This window comes from Lemur catta, chromosome 7 (genome assembly GCF_020740605.2).
Source record: "Lemur catta isolate mLemCat1 chromosome 7, mLemCat1.pri, whole genome shotgun sequence".
NCBI lineage: Eukaryota > Metazoa > Chordata > Mammalia > Primates > Lemuridae > Lemur > Lemur catta.
This window is the reverse complement of record NC_059134.1, coordinates 30,529,552-30,555,926: the sequence shown is the minus strand read 5'-3', so window position 1 is coordinate 30,555,926 and position 26,375 is coordinate 30,529,552. Positions and strand designations below refer to the sequence as shown.

Sequence of the window (26,375 nt, the reverse complement as noted above, 5' to 3'; positions counted from 1 at the left end):
CTAGCCTTTCTCCCCTGGCCTCTACTTAACCAGTACAGGCAGTAGGAAAATGGATTCTCCAATGTCTTTCACCTGAACTATGGCTTTCACATAGTAGGAAAAAAAATTAGTACCCTTTTGTTTTTCTGTGATGGTTCTGCTTCCTCTCAGGGTGCTGATAGCTTCACCCTGAGGAAAGGGGTGGTAGTCACAGATGAAAAAAGGCAGGGGTGGAGCGTGCAGCACTTCACAGCATAACCTGGTTCTCTGCTACCTTTTCTACAATTCTCTCTCCATCTACTTTGGTGACTCCTCTTCCTCCACCTAAATGCAGGTATTCTATGATTTTCTCTCTTTATAGACTCTTCTTTGAGGATCTCATCCAATAATACCCTCAACTATTACTTCTCTAACTCTTAATCCTGTGCTTTAGTCCTGAATTGGTTTCTAACGCATGTTTTTTGAGAAATGTAAATAAAGCTGGGACTGGTGGCTCACGCCTGTAATCCCAGCACTTAGGGAGGCCAAGGCAGGAGGATCACCTGAAGCCGGGAGCTCAAGACCCGCCTGGGCGATGTAGTATGAGCACTGTCTCTACAAGAGAGAGAGAGAGAGAGAGAGAGAGAGAGAAATGTAAATAAAGATCAGAATTAGTTTAGCTTCCCCAAGTATGGACCGCTTGGGATGGCACAGTTATTCTGGATGCAGTGGAGATCCCCATTTTCTTTAAAAATTTTCCAAGTCCTAGATTCTTAAATTATTAACTACATTTTTGCCTGCTGCTCATGTTGGTGACAACGCTGCTCTTATTTATTTTTTTCATTAATGATTTTATTGCTTGAATAGACAAATTTATGCAAGCAGGGCAGAGGCTGTGGACGACTCATACTTCCAACTGGGAGGGAGACCTCACTTGGTTTTGTAATATCGAGCCAATTGGTGAATTCAGCTATCAGAATCAGATGGCATTTAGCATCCTTATCCTTCCTGTTCTGCTCAAGATGCTTTGGAATAGCAACCGCCTTCTTAATTAAATGGTAGAGATCTTCAGGAAGATCAAGAGCAAGTCCTGTGGACTTAAGAATTCTCAAGATTTTCTTGCCTGTCACAAAACATTTGTGCAACCCTCAGGATGGCGTGGATTTGTGAGGGAGTTGTTAGGTCTGTCTTGGTGTTCCCTGGTCCTCAGTTCCCGGTGTCAGGAATGAGTACAGGTACCGATCACTGACGACGAGTGATCACAAATACGAAGCAATTCCACACAAACAGTATATTACAGAAAAGAGAGAAACTATACAGAGTGCAGTGAAACTGAAGAAGGAAGCTACACAAAGGAAAACACGTTCCAGAGAGAGGAACAGACTCCCAGGTAATCTCCTTTTATTGGCCTGGTCTGGTGCGGGGCTTGCAGGTGTGGGATGTTACCAAAGGATTGACAGGTGTTCTTATGTAACAAGGTGGCATCTGCTTATGCTCCACAGGTGTGTAAGCCTCAAACCCCAGATTCCTGGTTTTCTGTTAATTGTTTTTTTTCCTGCTGTCCCTTCCCCTGATTGGTCCCCGGCTTCTCCGCCCCTAGGAACCGCCCTCCGGGCCCACACCTGGCACCTGCAGATTTGATCCCTGCCTAACAGGAGTCAGACCCTTCTTGGGCAGTTCGGGCATCTGCTCCTTCAGGGTGTCAGATGTCAACTTCAGCCCAATGGGGATGCTGAGCGGTAGGACAGGGCCCACTGGGACGGGCCCTTCCCGGGAGCATGCATGCGACCATGAAGGCGGCAGTAAGGCAGCAAAAAGGGCTCCTCTTATGTTTCTGAAGGTTAGTTTTGAAGAGCAGCTTGCCTGCTGTAGCTCTGGGAGTAAATTCACTGTCCTCCTCCCCCAGGTGTTCCTAAATCTCTCTGAACTTCTCTAGAAGCCGTCTTGTACAACATAGTGGCAATATTTCCTGGTAGTGCCTTTGATGGCAGAATTGTCCGATTAGAGCTCTGTGTTCCTGAAGTGGGTCTCTCCTAGGGCAGGTCTTTCCTAAGGCAAAGCTAGTACAGAAGGTGGTTGAGAGCCCAGACCTAGCAATCGGCCGCCTGTGTTCCATTTGCAGCTGTCACTACCAGCTCTGTGCCCTGGGACGAACTTGTGTTGGAGTTTTTTATCTGTAAATGTGGATAATGATACTCCCTAATTCAAGGGGCTATTATGAGGATGAAATGAATTAAACTGTGAAAGAACTGGCCCATATTAAGAACCACATAAGTAACTATTATTATAACCAGTCATCTTTCACTGTTTGATCCCCTAGTCAACTCATCAGCCTTGGCCTCTTACGACTGGTAATCTCTATTTACTGGGCCAGACCAGCTGTGCAATTTTCTGAGTTATTTCTTTAAGGATTCAACTGTTTCAGTTAGAGATATTATCTAACACAGGCCGGGCGCAGTGGCTCACGCCTGTAATCCTAGCGCTCTGGGAGGCCGAGGCGGGTGGATCGCTCGGGGTCAGGAGTTCGAGACCAACCTGAGCGAGAGCGAGACCCCGTCTCTACTAAACATAGGAGAAACTTAGCCGGGCAACTAAAAACAGAAACAGAAAAAGCCAGGTGTGGTGGCTCGTGCCTGTAGTCCCAGCTACTCGGGAGGCCGAGGCAGGAGGATCGCTTTAGCCCAGGAGTTGAGGTTGCTGTGAGCAAGGCAATGCCACTCTACTCAGGGCAACAGAGTGAGACTCTCAAAAAGAAAGAAAGAAAGAAAGAATTTTCTGGAGTTTCCTTTGTTCTGGTTAGATGTAAGTGAGAAAAACATGCTCGGGGAACTGGAAAGGCTCGGGTTACTCATAAACCACCGGCCTCAGAAGGTTAGAAGTGGCGGAAAGGGACGCCAGCAGTTCCGTCCCGCGCGTCCTTCACTCGCCGACCTCACCCCGGCTGGGCCGCGGCGGGGAGCGCCGGCCCCGCCCACCCTGGGCTACCGGCCAATCGCCGCCGGCCGCGGCGGGACGCAGGGCGGGGGCGGCGCCCGCTCCCGCGCGGGGTTGGCTGGGGCGAGCCCCGGCGGCCCGGCCTCGCCCTTCGGAACTCGGTTCCGAGCTCTGCGACCCGCCATGGCTGTGCTGGCGGCACTTCTGCGCGGCGGTGCCCGCAGCCGCAGGCCCCTGCTTTGGACGCTGGTGCAGGTGAGCGGGGCTCGTCCCCCGGGGGGGCCTCGGCCCCGCTGCGCCCGGACCCGGGCTCCGGGGAGCCCCTTCCCCTGCCTGGGAAGGTCCCTGCTGGCGGCCTAGGCCCAGAGACAGTCACCCGACGGGGCTCTCGCCGCAGAGGCGCCCTCGGTGCGCCGAGCGCGCCCGGGACTCGCTTCTCTGTACAAGGCGCGTCCGCGCGCAGGGTCTCCGCCTGTCACCACGGTTGCCGATTCTGCCGTGTCGCGGGCACAGGTGTGGGCAGCAAGGCCCGGGATCGGCTCTCGCTCGGTCCGGCTGGAGAGAGATTTTGCAGGCCGATGCAGCTGTTTCCGAGATTATCATTAAAACACATAAGTGCGCATTATTGTCAAGAGAGAGGTTTCCTTTTATTTTTTCCAAATGGTAGGTAATCATTGGGCATACAAGGGGTGAGGACGCTATGTGATAATAAATAAATGATAACACAAGAAATGAATTTTCCATATGTTGAAGCTAGGGAACCTGTACCCCAGATTCAGTGTCTGGGAAAACCTCTAGAACAGGTAGAGGAGAACTTGAGAGTGTGGTTGGTGAAGCTTGAGTTTTCCAAGTTGGTTGGGGTAAAACGGTTTGAAATCGTTATGCTGCAAGAGTTTGGATTTGACTCAGGTTAATGGGAACTGTTGGTACATTTGTTTTTGTCATAATCAGAGGTCATGAAGAATTAGCGTTGGGGGAAAACCAATGTCTGAGTGTAGAATGACATAACTTGGGTGCTGGCAATAGGAGCTGAAAGGGAGCAGCATTATGCAAGAGATTATGAAAGAATAAACATACAGGTTGACAATTATGGAGTGAGGATGGGAGCCAAGGGAAAAGTGAGAGTCTAAAACCAATCTTGGCTGACTGAGATAATAGAAAAGTCAAGAGTAGGTTTGCAGGACAGATGAGTTCTTAGTCTATTTGTTAGTTTCATGGAATGACTCCAGAAATCCCAAAAATGTAGTTAGGTTAACTTGGATTTCAACCAGTATTGACTAGGTGAAATAGGTGAACTAGGTGTTCTAGATATGTTAAAAAAAAAAAAAAGCAGAAGTGCCAAACCTTCTAAATTTACAGTTTAATTAAGCTCTCACAATCAAACACAAATGTTCCTTATGAAAAAAATGAAACTAGGTTATATACATATGGTAAGTGACGAATCAGTTGTATTGGATGTTATTTGAATTCAGTGGTCATTTACTGAACCATGGAAATCTGTTTGTATTAACAGGATTTTCATTTTCCTCTGCCATCTTGTGGAATGGAATTTGACCTTTCCCATTACACTGGCTCTCACCCCTTTGCCTCCCAAATCTCCTTTATGGTCAACAAACCTTGATAGACTTTTTTGGAGCTCGTTGCCTTTTTAGCTCTAATCACTTCTCTCTCTGGTGAAAGGAGTCATCTCTACTTATCACCTTCCATTTATTCTACATCCATTTCTGTTTAACCCTCTGCAGTTAAATTTCTGTACCACTCAGCTGAAAAATACCAGTATTTTCTTTTTCTGTGTTTTTTTTTTCTTGACCTTTATGCTATATTTAACACTATTGACTACTCCTGCTTTGAAACTCCTGTTTTATGTTTTGGTCCAGTATTATTCTGCATCTTTTAATGCTCAGACTTTTTTTTTTTTTAGAGACAGTCTTGCTCTGTTGCCCAGGCTAGAGTGCCGTGGCATCACCCTAGCTCACAGCAACCTCACACTCCTGAGCTCAAGCGATCCTTCTGCCTCAGCCTCCCAAGTAGCTGGGACTACAGGCATGCGCCACCATGCCCAGCTAATTTTTCTCTCTATATATATTTTTAGCTGTCCATATCATTTCTATTTTTAGTAGAGACAGGGTCTCGCTCTTGCTCAGGCTGGTCTCCAACTCCTGACCTGAAGCCATCCTCCCACCTCGGCCTCCCAGAGTGCAAGGATTACAAGCGTGAACCACCATGCTGGCCAATACTCAGGATTTAAAAAAAAATTTCCTGTATTTTGCTGATGATCCTGAGCCTATTTGCTCCCTGATCATTACTCTCTCCTCCCTATTCTGTCTGGATTGCTGTGGGGCTAACCCTTACAGGTTGTGTTTCAAAGGCTCCAGCTTCAGCTGGCTTCTTGCTGAGTTGAAGATTGGAAGATAGGAGGAAGGCAGAAGCCAGGATAATTTCTCTTTCTCTCTCTCTCTCTCTGGCAGTGTCTGTGTCTCTATTGGTTCTTGTTTCTGTCAGGTGACCCTGAGGCTTACCCGTTGGCTTTGGTAACCTTGCATCTTTCCTTTGTCCTAACAGCCTAAGTGTGCTAGCGCCTTTCTGTTGCTAATTCCTATATTGCCTAAGCATCCTCTGTTGTTCTCAGGTCTTTTGTCACCTGGTATTTCATTCTTTGCATTCAGTGGTTTCTAATAGAATGATTTCTGTTTTTCTGGTTGCATCCTGATGGGTACATTCATTGTTTTTGCTCCCTTCCTGTTCCCTTTCACTCTGTGCATTCTCCAACCTTAGTCTGTCGGCATTTCTTTTTGTATAGGCCAAAGGAACAGTCAGAATGTTTTGGTAATCAAATAGTGATCGTGGTGTGATGTGGTAGTAAACACGGAGAGAAATGGATAGATTCAAGAGAGGGTAAGGGGGCAGAATCTATTAAACTTACTGACTGTGAGACAAGAAATGTATTAATATAATAAAATTTCTGGGGCCCAGCCTTTGGCATGTAGATGGATAGGAGAGGTTTTCACTGAGGGGCACATTTGAGGGTGGAAGGAAAGTGATGAGTTGAGTTTTGGACTTGTGTTTGGAGTTGTCTAGTTAGGTGGAAGGGTCTGGCACACAGGGGAACGATTGCATGAAATACAGATGTGGGACTCATTGGCCATAGATGGCAGTGGAGCCCATAGGAATTGATGAGCTCACTTAAAGCGGGCAGGCATAGAGGGAAAAGAAACGCATAGTGTGGGGTCTTTGGGGGACACAGTATTTCAAGTAGAGGTAGAAAAAGCAGGAAGCTGTGAAGATGAGTGGAAAGAAAGGACAGTGACTTAGAAGAAAACGAGGGGAATGTAGTGTCACCTGAATGCCAAGGGAGGTTAGATTTTCAAGGAGAGTCTATTAGTTTCCTAGGGCTTCAGAGTTCCACTAATTGGGCAGCTAACTACAAAGTGAACCGCCCCCCCTTGCCTCCTCCTAGCTTCTGGTGGGTGTGGGCAGTCTTTGGAGTTCCTTGGTTTGTATTAGAGCTTCATCACTCCAGTCCTCCATCTACACATGGCATTGACCCTGTGTCTTCACTTCATCTTCCTTCTGTGTGTGTCCGTTTTTGTGTCCAAATTTTCCCTTTTTATAAAGATACCAGTATATTGGATTGGGGCCCACCTAATGACTACATTTTAACTTGATTACCTCGGTAAAGACCACATTTCTAAATAAGATTACATACTGAGGTACTGGGGGTTAGCACTTCTTTTTGGGGGAGACACAATTGAACCCAAAACAGAAAGTTGGTTTATTTTTTTATTTTTTTTGAGACTGGGTCTTGCTCTGTTACCTAGGCTGGAGTGCAATGGTATCATCATAGCTCACTGTAACTTCAAACTCCTGGGATCAGGCAATCCTCCTGCCTCAGCCTCCCCAGTAGCCAAGAGTACAGGTATACACCAGCACGCCCGGCCAATTTTTAAGTTTTTTGTAGAGACGGGGCCTCTCTGTGTTGCTCAGGCTGGTCTTGAACTCCTGGGCTCAAGTGATCCTCCTTGCTTCGGCCTCCCAAAGTGCTGAGATTACAGGTGTGTACCACTGTGCCCAGCCAGAAGGTTGTTATCAACGTCAAGCATTTGTCAACAGTGTCAAAATTTAACATACTGGAGTGGTTATGTAAGATTTTAACAAAGGTATTATATAAATGAAATACATAAAATGAACATATATATAAAACAAAAAGTGTGGATTGAAATTAGCATAACTATTTCATACTTGGAGACATTTATAAAGACATAAAGAAATACAGATATGGGATATCATGATTTTATGCAAGAGAATTTTGCTTTCCTTATACAATGACATGCATAAACACAAGGTACTTTGATTACTAACTGCTAAGCTCTCTATTTTAAGAAGTTGAAAAGTTTAAAAACGATTTAGTCACTTCTCCCAAAATATGTTTATAATACTGTAGAGGTCAAAAGTGGAGTCTCTGGAGTCAGACTGCCTGGATTTGCAATGCCAGCCCTGTGGTCTCCTGGCTGTAGGACTTTGGTTTGGCTGCTTCATCCACCAGTGCTTCAGTTTCCTCATCTGTCAAAGGATGGTGATCGTGCCCATGGTGTCATAGACATCTTCCAAGTCCATCTGTTTGTATCTGCCCCCTTTTTCCCTTCCTAGCATTGGCCACATCAGCTCTGTCTGGTCTCCTTCCCTTTTTCTACTTCTGCCCAACTACAGTCAGTTCTCTGCACTGCTGCGGCTCAGTGAGGTACCAATACCTACCTGTAAGAATGCCGAATAACAAAATGGTTTGAAAACTGACAAGTCTTTAGGCCTGGCGCGGTGGCTCACGCCTGTAATCCTAGCACTCTGAGAGGCTGAGGTGGGAGGATCGCTTGAGCTGAGGACTTCAAGACCAGCCTTAGCAAGAGTAAGACCCCGTCTCTAGTACAAATGAAAAAATTAGCCGGGCGTGGTCACGTGTGCCTGTAGTCCCAGCTACTCGGGAGGCTGATGCTTGAGCCCAGGAGTCTGAGGTTGCTGTGAGCTAGGCTGACGCCACGGCACTCTAGCCCAGGCAACAGAGTGACACTCTGTCTCAAAAAAAAAAATACATTTCCAATGAATGTATGAAATCAGAAAAGTTTATTATGAGGAGTAAAAAAAAGTCTTGATTTATAAAGGTGATATATGCTGACTGGAAAACTTAAAAGCACAAAGAAGCAGAAAAAAATCACCATAATCTCATCACTGATAATTATAAAATGATGTAGATTGATATTTTTTACATTATAATATTATAATTACTTATATTACAGGAAATAAGGTATATGGAACGAAGTTATGTGTCAAAATCCACTTTGAATGTAAGTATAAATTTACATTGTGCTTTAAAATGTCAGGAATTTAAAGGAAATGCCAATAAAATTGCATATACTTATGATCTGGGTGTATGTGAAGGTCAAAGCAGGATTATGCAATGGTTAGGAGTAGCTAACTATTCAAATGTTAAACTCCTAGATTACCATAAAAACTTTCAGTTAGTCCCTGCATAATTCCTGCTTTTCCATATTCTTCTGCAAAACAACTTTCCTTGTAAAACTGGCAATGTTCTTCCTTTACTCTCAGAGAGCCCCATTATATTGTGTTGGTACAATGAAGAGACCACATGGAAGATTCCAGAGAGAGGGCCTGGGGATTAGATAAGAAGGGTCATCACTGCATCACCTAGTGCCTTCTGAGGGCTCCTCTCTTTGTTTTGTAAGGGTCACTAAAGTGACTTAGTAATATCTCTCTTTTCTCTTTTTTTTTTATCCCTCTCCTCCCGCTCCAGAGGCGTTAGTTGCTCCTGCAGCTGCCACAGTGAGCAGTAATATCTTTCTAATCAAAATCTAGGCAACAATTCTTATTTATCTACAAGTTTAATAGGAGATTATGGAAGGCAAGTGTGAGGAGAGAATTATTACAAAGGTGTTTTATAGTATTCAAGAGAGCTTTTATCTACTTTTTCTTTTCGTATTATTATTGTCCTGTTGCTTAAGAAATTATGGCTCTGGCCGCGTCCTAGTTAAGTGGTAGAGCCCCACCTAGGATGCAGGTGTTGATTCCTAGCCCAGAGTTCCCTTAAGGGTAAAGGGACCGGTTCTCAATTTGACTGAGGAGTAGAATTGAAACTTGAGTTTCTAGCCTCAGACCTCCTGTGGAGAACGAGGAAGGCTCTATATCTGTTTTAGGGTTAGTTTGTGTTAGGTTTTCTATTAGGTCTTAAATCATAAAGCCCTAGCATTGAACTTACTAGTTTTACAGCTGTTCAGATAGAGATTAATCTTTGGTGACTAATTACTCGTTTATAAAAATAGTGTTTTTTAGATAATATACTTATGAATTATGTTTATTTAATGAAAGATGATTTGCGTAAAATACCTGTAGCAATTTTTACCAACTTTTGTCTTGCCAGGAAGTAGTCATAGTAAGTGCTACAAGAACACCCATTGGATCCTTTCTAGGCAGCCTCTCCCCACTGCCAGCCACCAAACTTGGTTCCATTGCAATACAGGGAGCCATTGAAAAAGCAGGTGAGTAGTTGCTTTGCTTTTTATGTTGAGGAGGCAAAATGGTTCAATGGAACAGATACTTATTTTGCATTTACTGTACACATAACACTTAGTAATAACGTAATGCCTACATTTCTGAATTCCCTTGTAAAGAAATCTTTGGATTGAAATTCAAAACTGACAAGAAAAAGAAACCATTCCTATTAGGTAATGTCATGTACCTTATTAGGTAATCACTAGTTATTAAATTGAATAAAATATAGAAATGCCTTTTTGGCATTTTTTTTTTTTTTTTAAGGAATTCCAAAAGAAGAAGTGAAAGAAGCATACATGGGTAATGTTCTACAAGGAGGTGAAGGACAAGCCCCTACGAGGCAAGCAGTGTTGGGTGCAGGTACCAGGAATACCTTTTTGCTTTTATACGTGTGTGAAATGGCAAAATGGAGGTCATGTTAGCTTAAATAAAATATTAAATGAGTTATATAATCTATAGAAACATTGCCAGAAGAAATGTTGTAGGTTACACTAATGCGCTCTATTAATTTTAATTCTATAGCTGTGTTTGAAAAGTGAGTATCTTCGTTTTTTAAAAGTGTAACTTACATTGGTTTTAGGCTTACCTATTTCTACTCCATGCACCACCATAAACAAAGTTTGTGCTTCAGGGATGAAAGCCATCATGATGGCCTCTCAAAATCTTATGTGTGGACATCAGGTAAGACGCATCTTCTTTTCCATGTATTAATTAAAATAATATCCAGTGCTAAAAGACACTAAAAATCTAAGCATATTCGTGTCCTAAAAATGAGCTTCTTTCTCATAAATCAAGTTGCTGTGTTGTCTCAGATACTCAAGTGTCTGTATTTGCTAATTCCATTTGAAGTATGGTCAAAATGATAGCCAAAGTGTCTTGTGTTTAAAAGTAGTTTTCAGGCCAGGTGTGGTGGCTCACTTCTATAATCCTAGCATTTTGGGAGGCCAAGGTGGTAGGATTGCTTAGGCCAGGGGTTCAAAAGCAGCCCTGAGCGGGGCATGGGTGCTGTGTGGTTGTGGTCTCAGCTACTTGGGGGGCTGAGGTAGGAGGATTGCTTGAGCCTGGGAGTTGTAAGTTTCAGTGAGCTATGATCATGCCACTGCACTCCAAGGCAGCTTAGTCTTGAAGAGTCTTTCTCTGAGACTGAGTGATTTAAAAATTTATAAATTCTGTACTTGCTAGAATAAGAAGTGTTTTCGTTATAAAGGAGAAGAAGGTGCTAACCCTAGGCATCAAATCACTGATTAAGCCCAGGATTGATGACTAATTCGTGGTTCTTACGATGCCCAGATTTAGTGGTTAAGTTTTATGGGCTTTCTGTTGGCCTTGCTACTCTAGATCTTGTCTTTACCTGAGATCAAGCAAGAGTTAGGCTGCTTAGTAAATATATGCCAAGATGTTAGGAGATTAGACCTGGACTCACAAAAATAAGATTTTATCAGATCTGAGCACTTCATTTTTCATATGAGGAACTCTGAAAAACTGAGACAGCCACAAAATTACAGGGCTGAAATGAGAAGATAAGTCTTTATCCCTGTTTAGCGCATTCCACTTACCAGGGTGTGACACACCAGGGTAAAATCAGTTGTGAGGTGTCTTCAAATTATTTCTTACATATACAAGAACTACAGTTATGTGTACCCTTTGCTGTTACTTCCACTTTGCTTTGCTTTCTAATTAGAAGGCAAGCCAAAGAGAAGGAAAAAAAGGATGGAGTTATGTGAGCTACTATACCAGATATTTTATTATAAAAGCAATATATGCATATGCTAAAAACTCAGATGGTACAGAAAGGTACAAAATGAAAAATAAGTCTTCTTTCTTTTTACCCCATCAGAGGAGTCTATGACTCATTCACTGGTTTGGGTATTCTGCCACTTAAGAGCAGAGAAACTTTGAACAAGTTGTTTAACCTTTTTGTGTCCCACTTAATGTCCTGGAAATCTTTCTGTCAGTACATTAGATAGTATTCTATTGAATTAAACTATAGTATATTTTACAGTTCCTTACTGAATGGGCACCTAGGTTATCTCTAGTTCTTCACTATTTTTTAACGTTAATTAATTGATTAATTTATTTTTAGCCAGTCAAATTTAGTAGTGGAGGGTTGTGACACTAATGTTAATAACTAATGTTATTAACTAATGTTATTAAACACTAATGTTAATAAGTTCTGATAACTCACTACCATGGGACCAGCCATCCAGTTCTTCACTATTTTAAATAATGCTGCACAAAGATATACATATCTTTGTGTACTTAGACTTAATTCAACTCCCCTGATATAGTACAGTGTGGTGGTTAAGAGTACAAAGTCTGGGGCCAGACTAACATCAAATCCCAGTTCTGCCCTTATTAGCTGAGCATCTACAATGTGACAGTCACTGGAGATAGAGTGGTGACTGAAACATTAAAAAAATCTCTTCATGTGAAGTTCTCTTTTTTTTTTTTGAGACAGAGTCGTGTAATCGTAGCTCACTGTAACCTCAAACTCCTGGGCCTAAACTATCCTCTTGCCTTAGCCTCCCAAGTAGCTGAGAATATAGGCCAACGCCACAATGCCTGGCTAATTTTTCTATTTTTTTTTTTTAGTAGAGATGGGGTCTTGCTCTTGCTCAGGCTTGTCTTGAACTCTTTTTTTTTTTTTTTTTTTTTTGAGTCTCGCTCTGTTGCCCGGGCTGGAGTGCTGTGGCATCAGCCTAGCTCACAGCAACCTCAAACTCCTGGGCTCAAGCAATCCTCCTGCCTCAGCCTCCCAAATAGCTGGGACTATAGGCATGCGCCACCATGCCCAGCTAATTTTTTCTATATATTTTTAGTTGGCCAGATAATTTCTTTCTATTTTTAGTAGAGACTGGGTCTTGCTCTTGCTCAGGCTGGTCTCGAACTCTTGAGTTCAAACGATCCACCCGCCTCTGCCTCCCAAGTGCTAGGATTACAGACATGAGCCACTGCGCCTGGTCTTCGTGTGCAATTCTCTTTTGGAAAAATTCCTAAAAGGACTGCTGAGTCAGAGGAATTTTCTTTTCTTTTTTTTATTTTTATTTTTTGGAGACAGAGTCTTGTTCTGTTGCCCTGGCTAGAGTGCTGTGGCGTCAGCCTAGCTCACAGCAACCTCAGACTACTGGGCTTAAGAAATCCTTCTGCCTCAGCCTCCCAAGTAGCTGGGACTACAGGCATGCACCACCATGCCTGGCTAATTTTTTTTCTATATATATTTTTAGTTGTCCAGCTAATTGCTTTCTACTTTTAGCAGAGATGGGGTCTTGCTCTTGCTCAGGCTGGTCTCGAACTCCTGACTTTGAGTGATCCTCCTGCCTCGGCCTCCTAGAGTGCTAGGATTACAGGAGTGAGCCACTGTGCCCAGCCTAAAATCTTGGTATTTTCAAATGCTTTCCGTAAAAGTTATACCAGTTACACTTTCTAGAAGTTGTGTTAGTCCGTTTGCTTACATCCTCATCTACTGGTTGTTAGCAAACCCTTGTCAAACGAGTAGGTGAAAAATGGTTATGAGATTGTTTAGTTGTTTTTAAACTGTTTGAATGACAAGGAAAGCTTTCCTTGATTTATTGTGATTCTCTAGCAAATGCTGTTTGTACTATATTGAAATACTTTCAGTTAGTATTATTTGATTCATTTGAGCACGTATACAAATGACTTATAGGCATACTAGGAAATGCCTTGTTTTGAATGATTATTTGTGGTTTTGGAAAATGGTCAATTTTATTTTATAATGAAGAATAACTGATACCTTATTTTCTATCACTTATTGCCATTATCCCCAGGAAATATTTCAAGATAAATGAATAAAACTTAAATGAGAACTAACTTAACAATCTCCATCTTTCGGAATAGGCAAAATATTTAGGATTCTTTGGTATAGAGTTTGTTTTTCATCCTTATTAAAGAATGTCAGAAAATATCAATGGATTTAATTTTATATTTACATTAATATTGTATATTTAACTGTTTCTAATTAGCCATTATAATGCAATGATGCAAGTGAATTTCTTTTGCTGACTTGTAAAGTAATAATAGGTTAATTGATTAATATTTATTAAGCTTCTGTCTCCCAGTTTCTGAGGACATAAAAATATGACAGGGTTTCTCAAAAGAGCTTAGTCTAAAGTTGTGGGGAGTGATGGACTTGTTCTACATCTTGATGATGTGATAATTACATGACTATACGTTTGTCAAAACCCACAGGATCGCAAGTATACCAAAAAGAGTCAGTTGTAATGTCTGAAAATTATGCTTCAGTAAAAAAAGAAGCTTAATCTAGTGAGAAGATTTGCCATAGAAATATAGCTACCATACAGTGTAATAATATTAATAAAAACATTACGAGATCATTGGTGAACACGAAAGGAAGGGAAAGTGTTCTAAGAATGGATACAAATAAGTGGTCGGGGAAAACATTATGTTGCTCTGTTTTGATTAGTTTTAAACGAAATGTAGGCATTTTAGGGAAAGTTTAGAAGGTAGGCTGAGGTGGGAGGATCACTTGAGCCCAGGAGTTCAAAACCAGCCTGGGTAGAATGTCAAGACAAAAAAAAAATTAGCTGGGCATGGTGGTACACGCCTTGTAATCCTAGGTACTCAGGGGGCTAAAACTGGAGGATCTCTTCTCGCTGAACCCAGGATTTCAAGGTTGCAGTGAGCTATGATTGCCTCCCTGCACTCCAGCCTGGGCAGCACAGTGAGACACTATCTCTTAAAAAAGTAAGTAAATAAATAAAAGATTCTCTATAAAAAAATGCAGAGGATGTGTATGTATGCATGGTATCTCTGGAGATGTTTAACTAGTTCTGTATGACCCGAGGTGTAGGCCCAGTCAATGAGAATGAAAAGGGAGCAAGAAGGCAGATTGTAAATAGCTTTATACACTGTGCTGAGGGGTTCCTTAAGATGTGAAATGGTTATTACATTCTAGCCAAAATGACTCAGATAAGTACAGATGATGCTATGGTGGAAGGAAAGGCTACATGTTAGATCAAGTGAAAAATTATTTCAGCTGTCTGGGAAGAGTTGATGAGGATCTGAATCAAGTAGGATTATTTCCATGAACTGAGATTACTTCAAATCTTTTACAAGACTAAGTTTTTAGCAATGTGAATGAAATGAAGGGTTAGAAGGTAAGAATTTCAGGGCTGGGCATGGTTGAACATGTTTGTATGCTCAGCACTTTGGGATTCCAGGAGTTGAAGACCAGCCTGGGCAACATAGGCCCTGTCTCTACAAAATAAATTTAAAAAAAAGTTAGCCGGTCATAGTGGTGCATGCCTATAGTCCCAGCTACTCAGGAGGCTGAGGCAGGAGGCTCCCTTGAGCCCAGGAGTTGAAGGCTGCAGTGAGCTATCATGATGCCACTGTACTCTAGCCTGGATGACACAGTGAGACCCTTTAAAAAAAAAAAAAGAATTTTAGGAATTTTAGAAGATGGTCTTAAATGAAAGATTCTTGGCATTCTTATTAATGTTGAGTCTAAACTTAATTCTCATTACACTTTTAGTTTTTTGAGACAGTCTTGCTTTGTTGCCCCATCTGGAGTGCAGTGGTGTCATCATAGCTCACCGCAACCCAACTTCTGGGCTCAGGCAATCCTCCTGCCTCAGCCTCCCAAGTAGCTGGGACTACAGGCATGCACCACCATGCCTGGCTAATTTTTCTATTTTAGTAGAGATGGGGTCTCCCTCTTGCTCAGGCTGGTCTTGAACTCCTGACCTTGAGCAATCCTCCTGCCTTGGCCGTCTAGAGTTTTAGGATTACAGGTGTGAGCCACCACACCTGGCCCTCATTACACATTTTAGACCATTTGTTTCCTTTCATCATGGTCAAGTGGCAAAGAGGGTACTTCCTATATTCCCTGTGTAACAAATGTTTAATACAGTCATGTAGAATACTTGTTTGCTGGTAGCTGGGTAAAGAGTTATAATGGGTTTGCAACTATTGGAATTGACATTGGTTTTTTTCTGTGTTGCTGAGCAGGATGTGATGGTGGCAGGTGGGATGGAGAGCATGTCCAATGTTCCGTATGTAATGAACAGAGGAGCAACACCGTATGGTGGGGTAAAGCTTGAAGATTTGATTGTGAAAGATGGGCTAACTGATGTCTACAATAAAATTCATATGGTAAATGTTGCTTTTTAATGGAGAAATGCTATCTGATATCCAATACTGCTTGATTTTTCTTTATGTATTTTACAAACTGAACTGAAGGATGGGCTCTATAAATGTTAATTTTAGACACTCATTTTAGGAAAATATTTTTCTATGCCTATTCTATGAGTGTGGCTCAATTGTTAAGGAAATTGTCCCACACTTGAATAGGGCATTTTCTGACTTCTCAAATAGCAACTTCTCGGCTAATTCAAGTATGTAAAGATAAGACATGAGTGGAAAATTACCTAGTGTAGAGGTAAGTGTATGTTAAGAAACTAAATTTAACTGCTAACCACTATGTTATAAGTTAACAGATATTTTTAAAATTACTTAACCTAGTTTTAAAATATTCCAACTTTTTTCAGGGCAACTGTGCTGAAAATACAGCAAAGAAGCTGAATATTTCACGAGATGCACAGGATGCTTATGCTGTTAATTCTTATACCAGAAGCAAAGCAGCATGGGAAACTGGAAAATTTGGAAATGAAGTTGTTCCTGTTACAATTACAGTAAAAGGTAGAGAATGTTCCAAAATACATTTTAACTTTTAATAGACTTCACATGTTGCTGAAATATTTAAGTTTTAAATTAGTACATTACCTTTGTTCAACTGAGGATGCTGATACTTCTGCTTATGGTTAATAAAGGGAAGAGGTGCCAGTTCCGAGATAACGTATTTCAACCCAATTTAATTTCAGAGTTCAATCTGATTATAAGATCCACTAAGCACATTATTTTTAATTTGAGAGATACATAAATGGCAGATAACATAGTAACTTAAAAAGGAATTTACTAGAAGGCTATTGGGGGTACCTCCCAGAACTGAAGGATGGGCAGCAGCTACCAGTCAGCCCTGGAAACTTCAGGGATTGGAACTGGGTATTCAGGACTGTTCGGACATGCTCTCTTGGCTTCTCATTCCTGCATGCTTTTGTGCTTTATTAGGCTTTCTTAAGTTGGCTGCCCTCCATCTTTAGGGTCATATCTGTAGGGTTCTCAAAGAGGAAAGAGGCCTCCTCAACAATTCCAGCAAAATAAATCCACAGTAAAAACTCATTAACTTGGTGTAGGTTCTGTTTCTATTACAGGAATGATTACTGTGCTCTGGACGATAGAATATTAGAATCGTGGAGCTTATCCCGTGTAGGTCAGATATCTACCCTGGGGCCAGCAGAGTGGTTGAGAGATTATAGAAGGGGCCTGAGAGAGAAAAAAATGGGATGTGGATGTGTAGAAGATTTAAATTTTGTTAAGCTACTTAATAAGTTCCTCTTTAGGACACCAACATAATTGAGGTGTAATAGATGGTAGACTCTCTAGGTTAGTGTTTCCTTAGGATGGTTTAAGGTATGCAGGCATACAAAGGGAGGCACAGACTACCAGGCACGTTGGGCAATAGTTTTTTGTCAAATGACTAATTGTTGTCTTGAGTGGTGATTACTTAAAATATCTTTGTTTTAGGTAAACCAGATGTTGTGGTGAAAGAAGATGAAGAATATAAACGTGTTGATTTCAGCAAAGTTCCAAAGCTGAAAACAGTTTTCCAAAAAGAAAATGGTTAGTGTTAAGAAATGAAACGTCAGAAAAAATTGAGTCAGTACACCACATCTATTCTTGGAATTGCCTAAGGATTTAAAAAAAGTAATTCCAGAAAACATCTAGGTGTTACTTAAAATTTTCAATATATTAATATTAGACTCAAGTAAAATTACTTCAAAATATATTTAAAATTGTGTGACAGTTTATATGTTCAATATATAAATTCTGAGAAGAGATTGTATAACATGCCTATGGAATTCAGTTTTTCATATATGGCAGTCTATTATGGGGTCTTCATTGACATTTTTAAAAAATCAGCTTTATTGACATTAAGTCATTTAATATGAAATGTCCAATTTCCAATCAAAAGTTTAGTTTAGGCTGGGCGTAGTGGCTGATGCCTATAATCCTAGCACTCTGGGAGGTTGCTGAGAAGATTGCTTGAGCTCAGGAGTTCAAGACTAGCCTGAGCAAGAGTGAGACTCCATCTCTACAAAAAGTACAAAAATTAACCAGGCATCATGGCATGCTGCATCTGTAGTCCCAGCTACTCGGGAGACTGAAGCAGGAGCATAGAAGTTAGAGGTTTGATCTGTGATGACATCATTGCCCTCTAGTCAGGGACTCTCTATCAAAAAAAAAAGTTTATTGTATGTCAAACAAGAAACAGTACAATTAATCAAAGTGCACCCAAATTATTGACACAGTTTTGCCATCTTAATGGTAGCTTATTTATGTTAGCAGCGAAGGAGCCTGGAGAGTGAGTGGCAATGAAATCGTGAAAGGTATTTTCCACAGCTTGTTGAGAATTGAATATTTTTCCTTGCAAAATGTGGTTCAAAGCCTGGAAGAAATGGTAGTCAGTTGGTACAAGGTCTGGTGAATATTTTGGATGACAGAGTTTCCAAGCCCAGCCTCTGTCATTTGAACAGCGTTGTTTGTGCAACATGTGGTAAAGCGTTGTCTTGCAAGAGGATTGGCTTGTCTCTGTTGACAATCTCAGCTGCTTCATTGCAAGCATCCTTATCATTTCATCCAGGTTGCAGTAGACATCACTGTAATCAGTTGACCAGGTTTCATGAAGCTGTAGTGGATAATACTAGTGCTGGGACCATCAAACAGACACCATTAGTTTTTTTTTGATGACTGTTTGGGTTTGGACTGTTTCAGTACTTCCTTTTTATCCAACCTTTGTGCGGAATGCTTGTGATTGTCAAAAAGAAACCATTTTTCATCACAGGTAACAATATGATGTAGATATGGTTCACCTTTACGCCATGGCAGCAAAGAAAGGCAAGCTTTAAGACGATTTCTTTTCTGAAGCTTGTTTAATTCATGTGGTACCCATCTATCCAGCTTCTTTACCTTGTCCATTTGTTTCAAATGGCCCAATATTGTTGGAATAGTAACGTCAAACCTTGCTAATTCACGCATAGGTCAAGATGGATCTGCTTCCACTGCAGCTTTCATTATTCACCTTGATCTCAGGTCACTCATGTGGCTCATTTTCAAAAAAAATTTTTTTTAATATGGGGGGTAGTTAGGAAGAAGATTCTGTTTCCTTTTTTGTTTTTTGAGACAAAAAGTCTCACTCTGTCACCCTGGGTAGAATGAGGTGGCATCATGATAGCTCACTGCAACTTCCAACTCCTGGGCTCAGGCAATCCTCCTGCCTCAGCCTCCCGAGTAGCTGGGACTACAGGCACGCACCACGACGCCTGGCTAATTTTTCTATTTGTAGCAGAGACAGGTCTCGCTCTTGCTTAGGCTAGTCTCGAACTCCTGAGCTCAAGCAATCCTCCTGTTTTGGGCTCCCAGAGTGTTAGGATTTATATGCGTGAGCCATTGCACCCCGCTTATTTTCAAGATTAAAATCACCAGAACAGAACTTCCCAAACCATCAACGTACTGTACATTCATTAGCCACATCCTTCCTAAACACTTCATTGATATTTTAAGCTGTCTGCACAGCATCAGTTCTGTGATGAGACTCATGTTTGAAAATAACACGAATTTTTGACTTATCCATGGTTTCACAAAAATTATTCTAAAAAAACATTTGAAAGATAATCATAAGCAAAACTGTGTTTGAAAGAATGAGGATGTACCTTCACAATAAAAATAAAACAAGTGTCCAAGTGAAATGTCAGATACCAACTGTCAAACTTAGTTTATACATAAGGAAATTGGACATTTCATACTTTACAACCTAAAATAATTCACATACCATAAAATTCTGTTAAAGTGGTACAGTGGTTTTTAGTATTTAGTGACATTTAACTCCATGTGATTCTAGACAAGAAGAAATATCTGATTTTGGCACTGATTTGAAAAGTATATAGTGAGTATCTGCTATATTTTGGATAAGCAGAGTTAGACTTTGAGGAGAAAAATGTAAACTGGTCCTTCTCTTTGAAGAGTTACAGACCAGCATTTATCTAGTACTATCATGTATGTGTTCCTGAGCTAGCTTTGAGAAAACTATTACCAAAAACTAACACCAAAAGGCATTCTTACGTTAATTTTGTTGTAGTTAGCTGTGTACATGTTTCCTGAGGACAGGGATTATCTCCATCCATATTTGTGATTTCTTTATATATTTAGCAACCCAGGCAGTCCTCTGTAGTTTTTTTTTTGTTGTTGTTGAGATAGAGTCTCACTCTGTTGCCCAGGCTAGAGTGCCATGGCATTAGCCTGGCTCACAACAACCTCAAAACTCCTGGGCTCAAGTGATCCTCCTGCCTCAGTCTCCCCAGTAGCTGGGACTATGGGTGTGCATACCACCACACTGGGCTAATTTTTACTATTTTTAGTAGAGATGGGGTCTCTTGCTCAGGCAGGTCTCGAACTCCTGAGCTCAAGTAATCCTCCTGCCTCAGCCTTCCAGAGTGCTAGGATTACAAGCTTGAAACACCAAGACCGGCATGTAGGTATTTATTTGTTAAATCGAACCAAATGAATTCAGTGTGAAGGAGTGTTTTGACTTCATGCTCATTGTTGATTTCAGGCACAGTTACAGCCGCGAATGCCAGCACACTGAATGATGGTGCAGCTGCTGTGGTTTTGATGACTGCAGATGCAGCCAAGAGGCTCAATGTCAAGCCACTGGCAAGAATAGCAGGTAGAAAATGTTCTGATTGTATTCATTCCTAAACATCTATAAACTTCCTGAAATTGAGTTTCCTTGTTGATAATAAATAATATTGAAGTTGGTTACTTCTACCATATCTACCTATACCCTACCTATACCTATCACAAAGTACCACCTATAGGTAGTATGTCACTCACTTTAGGTACAGCAAAGTACTACCTATAGATTGTACTTTATGATAGAATTTAACTGATACATGTTACAATTGAGATAGAAACTCCTTTAATGTTTTTTTTTGAGACAGAGTCTCGCTCTGTTGCCTGGGCTAGAGTGCCGTGGCGTCAGCCTAGCTCACAGCAACCTCAAACTCCTGGGCTCAAGTGGTCCTTCCCTGAGTAGCTGGGACTACAGGCATGTGCCACCATGCCCGGCTAATTTTTTTTTCTATATATATTTTTAGCTGTCCAAATAATTTCTTTCTATTTTTGGTAGAGATGGAGTCTCGCTCTTGCTCAGGCTGGTCTTGAATTCCTGACCTCGAGCAATCCTCCCACCTCGGCCTCCGAGACTGCTAGGATTACAGGCATGAGAAACCATGCCCGGCCAGCCTTTAATGTTTTTGTTATACTTTGCTTTATATAAGAGTAAGCTTTAAAAAACTTTTCCTGTCCTATATGATGAGTAGGAGAAAACAAAGTACATGCTTTAACCAAGAAAGGCAGCCAGGTAGAATAAAAAGAATATGGATTGGGAGTCTAGCAATATGAAATCCAGATGTTCTGGCTTTTTTATTAATTATGTGGCTTCGGGCAAGCCCTTCAATCTCCTTAAGCCTATTTTTAACTGCAAAATCTGCTTTACCATCTTCTTAAGGACTTAAACAGATGCTATTGTTACTTTATAAAAACTTCATTTTTAGCCTTAGCTTAGATTATAGTTTCTTAACCTCAGCCACTACTGACATTTTACACTAAATAATTCTTTGTTGTAGGGACTGTTCTGTACGTTTTAGGATGCTTAGCAGCAACCAGTGGCATCCTACCTGTTGTGATAATCAAAAATATCTTTATACATGTGTGTAGTGAGGTTTTGTAATTTAAAGAAAATCTCTAGATAGTGCTAATATTACTAGGGGCAAATTCCCAAATCCCCTCTCAATGAAAATCAGTGTCCCAGTGATTGGTTTAATATTATAAAGAGTAGAATCTTAGAAAAGGAACAAATATATTTACAGAGTTAATGGATTAACTTGGCTTTTGCATATTATATGTTAACAGATAAAGCTTTGGGTGCTTGTAAAAAAGATTTTAACAACCTATTTTTTTCTATAGCATTTGCTGATGCTGCTGTAGAACCTATTGATTTTCCAATTGCACCTGCATATGCTGTACCTAAGGTGAGAACAAAGTGATGGGATATGGTCCCATATCCCATTATGCCAACCTCTGGTTTGCTTATACCAAGGTTGCATTGTGTATACTTTATATGTCACTCATCTGCCACAGCAGAGAGATAGCTTAGTTTTGAATCTTCCCACTTCTCTTAAAAGCAATAAGAGCAATAAGGATAACAAAAATAATACATAAAAGAGTAGCCCACAAACTAGATCTTAAGTAGAACAGATAAAAACTACATAACTGAATTACTTGCAAGTATGATGCTGAACTCACATACTTGGTGTGGTAGCCAAAAAGGAGAGGTTGGTGACTCCATATCTGTTTAATAGAATTCAAAGCAAATAATTATTCCCAGAAGGAGAAGTCTCCGTCCTAAAGAGGACTGTTGGCATCAGGTCTTATAGTAAACAGTAAAACTACAGACAGAAAACCTACATATTCCAAATTGTATTAAGTGCTATTAATATCAAAGGCAGAAATAACCAGGTCTCTGTGAGTAGTTGTTAAGGGGTCACAGGAAAAGAAAGAATGCTGAGGAGGTTTAGGAGTCCAGGGTTCTCAGAAATCTTCAACAAATATTCCTTCCAAGAGAGGGCCTCACCTTGACAGTGAACTTCTGAGAGCACACGCAGATTAAAAAAAGAGCAGAATTAGTAGGGAATAAGAATAGAGAAGGATCAGAAACAATGGGGGTTAGAGGTAGTAATGATCTGTCCAAAGTAAATAGACCTTAGATCTTAGTGACAGAAGTATATAACTTCTGAAAGTGAATGCATCACATTAGAAAGCAAGGATAATAATAAACAGTTCTGGCTTCTGAAAGTAGAAGACAGTTCCGGACCCTGACTCTGAGAGCTGTAGAAGTGGATATATTTGGGTACCATATTTTATCTTGTGCTGTTGGAACAGAGGAAGCTGTTTGAGCTGGACAGCTTAGAAAGCTACGTTAGCTTGCTAGTAGAAGAGAGGAAGGAGGAGGAAGAGTTCCATGTTAATTTTATTGTTGTTCACAATAAAATTTCTTCTCTAAAGAAAAAGGGTACTAGCAATATTTTATAAAAGTATTAGCATAAGGATAATCACTAGCACAAAACACCTTCCTGTATAGCTGAGGATCTACCAAAACAAAACAGATCATATTAATATAATGAAAGACTTTATTTAAATAAATGATTTACAATGAAGATGTAACCGATGTAAATATCTGTGCCCCAGATAACCCCACAGCAACTTTTATAAAAGAGAAACTGCAGAGGATGCAAAGAAAAACATTATATTAATACAAGCCAGGAGTGGAGTCACGTGCCTGTATTCCCAACTACTCAGAAAGCTGAGGCAGGAGGATCGCTTGCACCCAGGAGTTTGAGGTTGCAGTGAGATTTGATTGCACCACTGCACTCTAGCCTGGGCAACAAAGAAAAAAGAAATACATACTAATAGTAGAAGCTAATATACCTCTTTCATTTGACAGGTAAAGAATATAGAACTGGCCAGGCGCGGTGGCTCACGGCCTGTAATCCTAGCCCTCTGGGAGGCCGAGGCGGGTGGATCGCTGGAGGTTAGGAGTTCGAGACCAGCCTGAGCGAGACCCCGTCTCTACTAAGAATAGAGATAAAAATTATCTGGCCAACTAAAAATATATATAGAAAAAATTAGCCGGGCATGGTGGCATATGCCTGTAGTCCCAGCTACTCAGGAGGCTGCGGCAGTAGGGTCGCTTAAGCCCAGGAGTTTGAGGTTGCTGTGAGCTAGGCTGACACCACGGCACTCAATCTAGCCCGGGCAACAAAGTGAGACTCTGTCTCAAAAAAAAGAATATAGAACTAAGCAACATATAATCAATTAAAACAATCTTAAGAATACATAGCCTTCTTTCCAACTTGGGCTGGGCAGAATGGCTCCCCCAAAGAAGGGTAGTGAGAAGGGCTGTTCTGCCATTAACGAGGTGGTGACCTGAGAATACATCATCAACATTCACCAGCCCACTTGGAGTGGGCCTCAAGAAGTGTGCTCTTCTTGAGCTTGAAATTTGCCATGGAGATGGGAACTCAGATGTGTGCATTGATACCAGGCTCCATAAAGCTTTCTGCGCCAAAGGAAAAAGAAATGTCCTATATTGTATCCTTGTGCGGTTATCTAGAAAATGTAATGAGGATGAAAATTAACCAAACAAGCACTGTACTTTAGTTACCTATGTACTTGTTAACACTTTCAAAAATCTATAGTCAACGTGGATGAGAACTAACCAATGATTGTCAGATATGTTGAAGTTATAAAACCACATACAGACAAAATACATAAAACATTTTATACCCCCAATAGAGAATATACCTTCAAGTATCTGTGGAATATTTAAGAAAATCAAATTTTCTGTATCTCCTCAAAATGGATACAAGATAATGCAAACAAAATTCTTTGATTATAATGCAGTAAGATGAGAATTTAAAGGGATCCTTCCACCTAAGAATCTCTATATTTAAATAACTAACATCAAAGGGAAATACAAACCAAAATTGTAGAATTTCACAGAAACAATGAAAATAAGTTGTGATTGCTATTTGAACACCATTTGTCTTTTAAAAAATTTTAGGTTCTCAAAGATGCAGGATTGAAAAAAGAAGATATAACTATGTGGGAAGTAAATGAAGCCTTTAGTCTAGTTGTACTAGCAAACATTAAAATGCTGGAGCTTGATCCCCAAAAAGTGAATATCAATGGAGGAGCTGTTTCTCTGGGGCATCCAATTGGGTAGGTAAAGTCATAAAGAAAAATATATCTAGGTTAATAGCTGCCTTTGCATGCATGTTTGTCTAAACTTAAACTGCTTCATGATAATTCCTATTGCTCTTGGTTTAACAGTTTTCCTTCCCACTCATCCTTCATAAAGCAAGTGCCATTTCTGATAGGTGGTATCCAGCACTGAACACAGAAACCTGTCACATCTGTTGCTTGAAACCTAATAGTATTAGTTTTACGCTGAAGAAGAAAAATACCTTAAAACTAAAGTCTGCACTCAGGCTTTAAAAAGAGCTGTGATCCTTCCTGAAACATATCTGTTAAGTTTAAGAAAAGTAGTTCTTTCATTTGTAAGTAGTGGCTAATAAGATTTTCAAGAAGTTAATTTGGAATAGAAACATTTTTGGTTAGTCCTAAATTCTGTACTTCATTAAAAACCAAAATGCTTTCTTAATCCTAGGATGTCTGGAGCCAGGATTGTTGTTCATTTGACTCATTCCTTGAAGCAAGGAGAATATGGTCTTGCCAGTATTTGCAATGGAGGAGGAGGTGCTTCTGCTATGCTGATCGAGAAGTTGTAGACACCCTCTGTTTAAGGAGCTAACCCTGGGTGACCTGATGTAATCAGTGTGTCTGCTGGGTGGGCTTGTACTTAAAATAAGCTATTTTTAAATTATGTTCTATTTTAACCTTTTTTTAAAATAAAAAGGATTAAATCCTAAAGCCTTTTGAAATTAAAAGTAAATTTTTTTCTTTGCTTTAATTTTTTTGTAATTATTAAGAGTTTGATACTTTTTTACATTATGAATCTGTACTATCTGAAATTAACAGTGTGCAATATTAGTGACTTACATAAGTAGCTAGAAGCTTCTATTTGACAGAATAATTTGAGATTGTTTAAGTCAAGTGAATGTTATTTGTAGGTAATTTACATTTAGTAGATTCTTTAAGAGCTGGCTATTTTGGATAAACTAGCAGAAACCACAGACATAGCGTGTACAGTAGTGCTAGAAATACGAAAGAAGCCCATGTGCTCGGGTCTGTCTGTCTAGTGTGGGGGCAATTTCTTATAACCTCAGCATTCAGGATTGGGGTATTGGGCAGGGGAGGTCAAACTGAGAAAAGCCTGGGGTTTGGGCTCTGAATTACCATACCAGCACAAAGAGTGGGAAAGAAGGTAGAAACTGATAAACTGATTAATTGGATTTATAAAAAAGGGAAGAGATTGCCACTTCTAATGTGCCACAATGCCTGCTCTTGAGCAGGACAGACTATAGCATGAGTAGAGTGAATTGCATTTATTCTGGAAAAAAATTTAAAAACACTGTAGGCAGAGGCTATGCACATCCAACTTCAGCTCTGAAAACGGAAAACTCCCACTCAGTGGGGAAGGAGAGAGGACAACAAAGGTCATTGTGTATACATTATCTGTTGGCAAATACTTCATTGTGGATCTTTATCTTTGAAGGAACAAAAAAGAATATGGAAAAAAAGAACAGCTGTTTTTCACATTCAGAGGAAAAGTATTTTCCAAAACATCTGTAGAGCAATCACAACTAATGTTTGAGGCTCATGTTCTAAGTACAAAGCTTTATATTAACTTATATAATCCCAAAACCTCTATAAGTGGATATCATTATTATCCCTACTTTAAGGAAATTGAGGCATAGAGTGGCTAAATAGCTGAGCTATGGTTCAAATCCAAGTCAGTCTAGCTCCAGGGCCCGTTTTTTTTTTTTTTTTTTTGAGACAGTCTAAGTCACCCTGGGTAGAGTGCCGGCATCAGCATAGTTTACAGCAACCTCAAACTTCTAGGCTCAAGCATTCCTCCTGCCTTAGCCTCCCGAGTAGCTGGGACTACAGGTGCTCAGCAGCATGCTCGGCTAATTAAGAAAATATTTCTACTTTTAGTTGCCCAGCTAATTTTTTCTATTTTTAGTAGAGACTGGGTCTGGCCCTTGCTCAGGCTGGTCTCGAACTCCTGACCTCACGCGATTTTC

At 40.5% G+C, this 26,375-nt stretch overlaps 1 protein-coding gene and 1 pseudogene across 1 annotated transcript; one reads left to right on the top strand and one right to left on the bottom strand.

The window, feature by feature from the left end:
* Positions 1-831: 831 nt before the first annotated feature.
* On the bottom strand, positions 832-3,077 carry LOC123641984 (annotated as a pseudogene).
* ACAT1 (acetyl-CoA acetyltransferase 1) lies at positions 3,018-25,276 on the top strand. The gene is made up of 12 exons (XM_045556666.1): positions 3,018-3,147; positions 8,181-8,228; positions 9,320-9,437; positions 9,715-9,810; positions 10,031-10,131; positions 15,439-15,582; positions 15,978-16,128; positions 17,074-17,169; positions 20,159-20,272; positions 21,574-21,638; positions 24,230-24,387; positions 24,836-25,276. The coding sequence occupies exons 1-12, from the start codon at positions 3,076-3,078 to the stop codon at positions 24,954-24,956; spliced, it is 1,284 nt and encodes a 427-aa protein (XP_045412622.1). The 5' UTR covers positions 3,018-3,075; the 3' UTR covers positions 24,957-25,276.
* The last annotated feature ends 1,099 nt before the right edge of the window (positions 25,277-26,375 follow it).